Raw genomic sequence first — 5,869 nt, 5'->3', positions numbered from 1 at the left:
CCAGGCTGGAGTGTGATGGCACCATCACAGCTCACTGCAGTCTCAACCTTTCAGGCTCAAGTGATCCTCCCACCTCAGCCTCCCAAGTAGTTAGGATCACAGGCACATGCTACCATGCTGTGCTAATTTTTTGTATTTTTAGTAGAGACAGAGTTTTACCGTGTTAGCCAGGATGGTCTCGATCTCCCGACCCTGTGATCCACCCGCCTTGGCCTACCAAAGTGCTGGGATTACAGGCGTGAGCCACTGTGCCCGGCCTGGTTGTCTTCTTATAAAGATGCCAGTCACATTGGAGTAGGGGTCTAACCTATCCCAGATGACTTCAGCTTAACTAACGACATTTGCAATAGCCCTGTTCCCACATAAGGTCACATTCGGAGGTACTGAGGGTTAGGGTTTCAACATTCTTTTTGAAGGGACATAATTCCACCCATAACAGACCTGTTTCTGTATAAACTGCTCCCTTGGTCTCTGGATTTGCCTCCAGTGGCAGTATAGTGAGTTGGTTAATCCATGGGTTCCAAGTCAGATTGCTTGGGTGAAAATCTTGCCATTGCTGTTGTGTGACTAAGGTCTGTGAAACAGAAATACAGTGATACAGATTGCTGTGATACAGAAATAAATACAGATAACAAGAGTATCTAGTATTTGAGGTTGATGGAGTATTAGGATAAAGGACTCTGCATGGTGCTGGGCATTAAGTGCTCATTAGACCTTAGTTACTTAAGTGCCATTAGTATTGTTATTCCCCAGCTCTTTCCATTGACTTTTCTAGGAGTGGGTTATTTATTCTTCCCTGCAGACACACATGGTCCTGGGGCATAACCAAATGCATCTCCATTTTAAGAGAACTGGGAGTGGGGTGGAGTGTGGGAGGGCTCCTTCAGTGTATACATATAAAGGAGGCAGTTCATCTTTATTAGCACTAAAAAAGTTCTTTATGTAGATGCTTCCAATAGAAAAGTAGGGCATTTCTCAAACATGTGCCCCTGAAATTGGAGGGACTGCCAAGAGAAGAAAACCAACGGACTAACTTTTTTTTTTTTTTTGAGACAGAGTCTTGATATGCCCAGGCTGGAGTGCAGTGGTATGATCACAGCTCACTGCAACCTTGAACTTTTAGGCTCAAGCCATCCCTCCCCCTCAGTCTCTGGAGTAGTTAGGACTACAGGAATGCACCACCACATCCAGCTAATTTTTTTTTTTTTTTTTTTTTTGAGACAGGGTCTCACTGGGTTGCCCAGGCTGCTATGCAGTGGCACAATCACTGTTCACTGCAGCCTCAACCTCCTGGAGTCAAGCAGATCCTCCCACCTCAGCCTCCTGAGTAGCTGGGGCTACAGGCGAGTGTCACCATGCCCAGTTAAGGTTTTTTATTTTTTGTAGAGACAGGGTCTTATTATGTTGCCTAAGCTGGTACTGAACTCCTAGGCTCAAGCACTCCTCCTGCCTCAGCCTCCCAAAGTGTTGGGATTATAGGTGTGAACCACTGCACCTGGCCATATATTGAGCTAATTTCTAAAATTTTCTGTAGAGATACGGTCTTGCTACATTGCCCATGCTGCTCTTGAACTCCTAGCCTCAAGGGATCTTCCTGCCTTGCCTCTCAAAGCTCTGGGATTATAGGTATGAGCCACTGCGCCCAGCTCAAAACTAGCTAACTGTTTTTTGTTTTTGTTTTTTCTTTTTTTGAGACAGAGTCTCACTTTGTTGCCTGGGCTACAGTGCAGTGGTGTGATGATAGCTTATTACAGCCTCAACCTCCTGGACTCAAGCAATCCTCCCGCCTCAGCTCTGCAAGTAGCGAGGACTAAAGGCAATTACCAGCCTGTTTAGCTAAATTTTAAAATTTTTGTAGAGATGGGGTTTTGCCATTTTGTCCAGGCTGGTCTTGAACTCCTGGGCTCAAGCGATCCTTCTGCCGTGGCCTCTCAAAGTGCTGGGATTAGATGCATGAGAATTAGCTACCTTTTTAAAAGAGACTCACAACATGACATTTACCTTGATGGATTTTCCCATGGTCCTGTGTCAAGCCCTCACTAAGCTTTAAAACAGGTTCAGAAACTTCACCATGTTCAAGTCCCAGAACTGAAAGCTGACTCATACTAAAAATATTCACATGATGTACAAGATACAAAAAATGAGAGAGGGTAGGTTATGTAATTTATAATGATAAAAATGTATTGGTGGACCAGTGCCTTTCATTGGTCCGATCACGGCTTCTCTCCTTAGTGAGAATGATCAGAAGGCTGTGGGTGGGTACAGAGTCACAGTGAGAGGATTGGGTCATATAATTTAAATGAATAATAGCACTGGGCTCAGATCTGACCAGTTTGACTTCTCAGAGAGCCCAGCTTCTTGATTAAATGAGACTGGATACCTTCTTCCTTTCACAGACACTTACTACTTCTTCTATTTTTATTTTTTGGTCTCCTTTGAATCCTTCTATTTTTTACCTTCTTATTCTGGCTGACATGTTCCTTTTTGGATGAAACGTTTTGCTCTATTCACCAGATTCTAATTTTTTGTTGTTGTTGCTAAGGTCAGGATTAGAGTCTGATAGAAATGATCCATAACTAATCTGAACAGAAAAATGCCATATTCATAAGACCATGCAAATGATTTCAGGGTGTTGTGGACATCCTTGATGTCCCAGGTTAAATTCCCATGCATCCTAGGTTAAAATTCCTGCCTTAAGCAGACCTTGCCCATTTTTGAGCTGACAAAGCTGAAGCCTAACAATGTTATCTTATTTTCCTCATGGCCAAGTTCTTAGGATCACCTTCCATCCTCACCTCTCTTCTCATTCCTCTAGCTACAGATCTTCTATTAGGCCCACCTCAGTGACCTTGGAACTGCTCAGACCTTGTGGATACTTCCTCAACCACATGTACTGGGTTGAGGTCTAATGGTGATTGTAGTCAATCCTATTTTCTCACCTGTCCCCCTTTGACTTGTATCTTGCACTTTCTCTAGTATTCCAGTTAACATGCTCATTCCTTTCTTCCCTCATTCCTTTTTTCTGGCAGGCTGCGCCCATGTCCCCTTGCATTGGGTATGACTGACATATTTCTCTCATTCACCCCGGTCTTTGTCTTTCCTTCTCATAACCATATTCATAGCCCCATCTCCCTCTTTTACTCCTTCCATCTCCCTGTTTTTCTTTCCTACCAATGCTTCCAGGGACATAATTTTCTCAGTTTCTTTCTATTCCTACCTGCACTACTGCTAAGCATTTTCTTTTCTTTTCTTCCCCCGAGATGGAATCTTGCTCTGTCGCCCAGGCTGGAGTGCAGTGGTGCGATCTCAGCTCACTGCAACCTCTGATCCCGGAGGTTCAAATGATTCTCCTGCCTCAGCCACCCGAGTAGCTTGGATTACAGGTGTGCACCACGCCCAGCTAATTTTTGTATTTTTAGTAGAGACTGGGTTTCACCATGTTGCCCAAGCTAGTCTTGAACTCCTGACCTCGTGATCCATCGGCCTCAGCCTCCCAAAGTGCTGGGATTACAGGTGTGAGCCACCGTGCCCAGCCTAACATTGTCTTTGTTTAAAATATCTTTTTAAACGTGATTTTCAAACCATATTTGTATTTCCCATTCAGACCACTCCTCTGAGCTCCAGACTTGCATATCCAACCTAATTACCACTTGCACTTAGATGTCACAAAAACAATGGGTCAAAAATGACACCAACAATTCCCTGCCCCACGTTTTCTCCTTCTCAGGAAGTTGCACCCCAGTTCACATTGTAACTCAAGCCAGAAAAATCATCATTTGTTGTTCCTTTTTCTTTACCACCACTAACATGAGTACGTCTGCTGCTCTTTCAAAAATATATCTTAAGTCCAAAGCAGTGTCTTCATCCCCAGAGCATAATCCTTAGCTCAAACTAGCATCATTTCTTACCCGAAACACGTCCAGCATCCTCTTTAACTACTCTCCCTGATTCCACACTGGTCTCCCTCTAATCTGTTCTTCCCACAGCAGCTACAGCTTGCTTTTAAAAACAGAAATTATATTATGTCACTCTCTACTTAACAGCTTCCTATTCATTCAGGAAACACATTTTTACTGAACACCTTCTATTTACCAGGCCCTCAAAAATCTCTGCCCTCATGAAATAATGAAGTCTAGACAGGGGTAAGGGTTATGAAGGAAAGAAGGGGTGAGGGATGGGAAATTTATGTGTGTTTGCGTGTGTGTGTGTGGTTACAATTTAAAATAGAGAGTCCAGGCTGGGCGCGGTGGCTCACGTCTGTAATCCCAGCACTTTGGGAGGCCAAGGCGGACAGATCACCTAAGGTTAGGAGTATGAGACCAGCCTGACCAGCATGGTGAAACTCCATCTCTACTAAAAATACAAAAAAATTTAGCTGAGCATGGTGGCACGTGCCTGTGGTGGGACTACTCTGGTGGCTGAAGGAGGAGAATCGCTTGAACCCGGGAGGTGGAGGTTGCAGTAAGCTGAGATGGTGCCACTGTACTACAGCCTGGGTGACAGAGACTCCTTCTCAAAAAATAAAAAACAAAATAAAATAAAACAGAGAGTCCAGGGGAGACTTCACTGAGTCTGAGTAGCTGACCTTTGAGCAAAGGACTTGAAAGAGGTGAGAGAGTGAGCTTTGCAGAATATTCCATGTGGAGGGAGGCCCTGAGGTAGAGTCATGACTGGCTTTGGGACTAAGCAGAGTACAATAAAATCCAAGCTTCACTATTTACTGTGGCAAATACTAAGTATTTACTAAGGCAGCCCAGGCCCCTATTCCCCCAAAAAACAAAGACAAGAAACGATCCTCTTTATCTCCTTTCCTGACACTCCCTCCGTCAATACATACCATCCACACTGGTCTTCCAGTTTACCAGAAGTTGCTTCCTACTTTTCCTGTGTTATGCATCTGCTAGGAATACTCCTCCAACCCTTATGCCCATATACAATTTGCAAGGCTGGTTTCTTCTCATCCAATAGGTCTCAGTTTAAATTTCACTTTAGGCCTTTTCTGACCACAGGACCTAAAACAGGGCTCTTTTTCTTTCTTTCCTATGTCAGTTTCCTATTTGTTTCTTTCCTGACATCTACCACACCATGCAATTGGCATTCAGATATATATGAATTTGACTTAAATCTCATTATAGTAAATGGCATCTGTCATTTAAATTTGCATTTGATCACTAGTGAAGATTAAGCATATTCCCAAGTAATTGTTAGTTCTTAGCATTATCTATTTTCTATATTTTGGCCAAAGAAATGCTCATTTAAAGTCACTTTGTTTTAAGGATAAGAGCAGGGCTGACCAGTCAAAACCCTACCCTCTCCATTTATTTTGGGGGAATTTATTTTCCCAAGTTCCTGGCGGAGATAGTGACTCACCATGACTATCTCTGCAAGAATCATTCCACAACCCAAACCAATTCAGAGAAAAGTGTTTCATTTCGATGACATCAAGTTGTAAAAACGGGCAAGAAAGTTGCATTTGAGGGGTACCAGGTTTCACCATTACGCAGCTAACTGAGCAATTGTTAATGGCCAACTCAATTATACGTTACAAGGAAATGACGGTCACAGGGAAGCTCAAAGCCCTGAAGCGAGTGAAGCCCTGCTCCTCACCGGCCCCTCTGCCTTTTCCAGGGCGCTCTCCGTCCCGAGGCAGGAGATGGCCTGGCTGACCCTTCGAGCTAAGGCGGCAGAACCGGTGCTGGGCTGGCGGGGCAGGGCATCAATGGTCCTCCGAGTTCTGCACCGTCCCTCCCGGTCCCTCCGCCGGGGACCGACGAGATGACGGCTCCTCTCGCGAGAGCTCGAGCAAGACCCGGCTCGGGGCGGCGGCTGGATGTTAGCCCAGCGCTTTAGACCGCGCCCCCTCTGGCGC

The 5,869-nt window shown here is 44.7% G+C and overlaps 1 protein-coding gene across 1 annotated transcript in view; it reads right to left on the bottom strand.

Annotated features, from left to right (window-relative positions):
* Positions 1-301: 301 nt before the first annotated feature.
* Positions 302-5,869, bottom strand: part of LOC105539136 (opioid growth factor receptor-like) — a 16,506-nt gene continuing 10,938 nt past the window's right edge. Inside the window, exons 6-7 of the mRNA XM_011979264.1 lie at positions 5,608-5,826; positions 302-574 (exon numbers count right to left, since the gene is read on the bottom strand). Coding sequence (XP_011834654.1) covers positions 332-574; positions 5,608-5,826 — 462 coding nt within the window. The 3' untranslated portion in view covers positions 302-331. The remainder of the gene's footprint in view (positions 575-5,607; positions 5,827-5,869) is intronic.

This window comes from Mandrillus leucophaeus, unplaced genomic scaffold (genome assembly GCF_000951045.1).
Source record: "Mandrillus leucophaeus isolate KB7577 unplaced genomic scaffold, Mleu.le_1.0 Scaffold20, whole genome shotgun sequence".
Taxonomy (NCBI): Eukaryota; Metazoa; Chordata; class Mammalia; order Primates; family Cercopithecidae; genus Mandrillus; species Mandrillus leucophaeus.
Note: the sequence above shows the minus strand (reverse complement) of the source record. Positions and strands in the feature narration are given on the sequence as shown.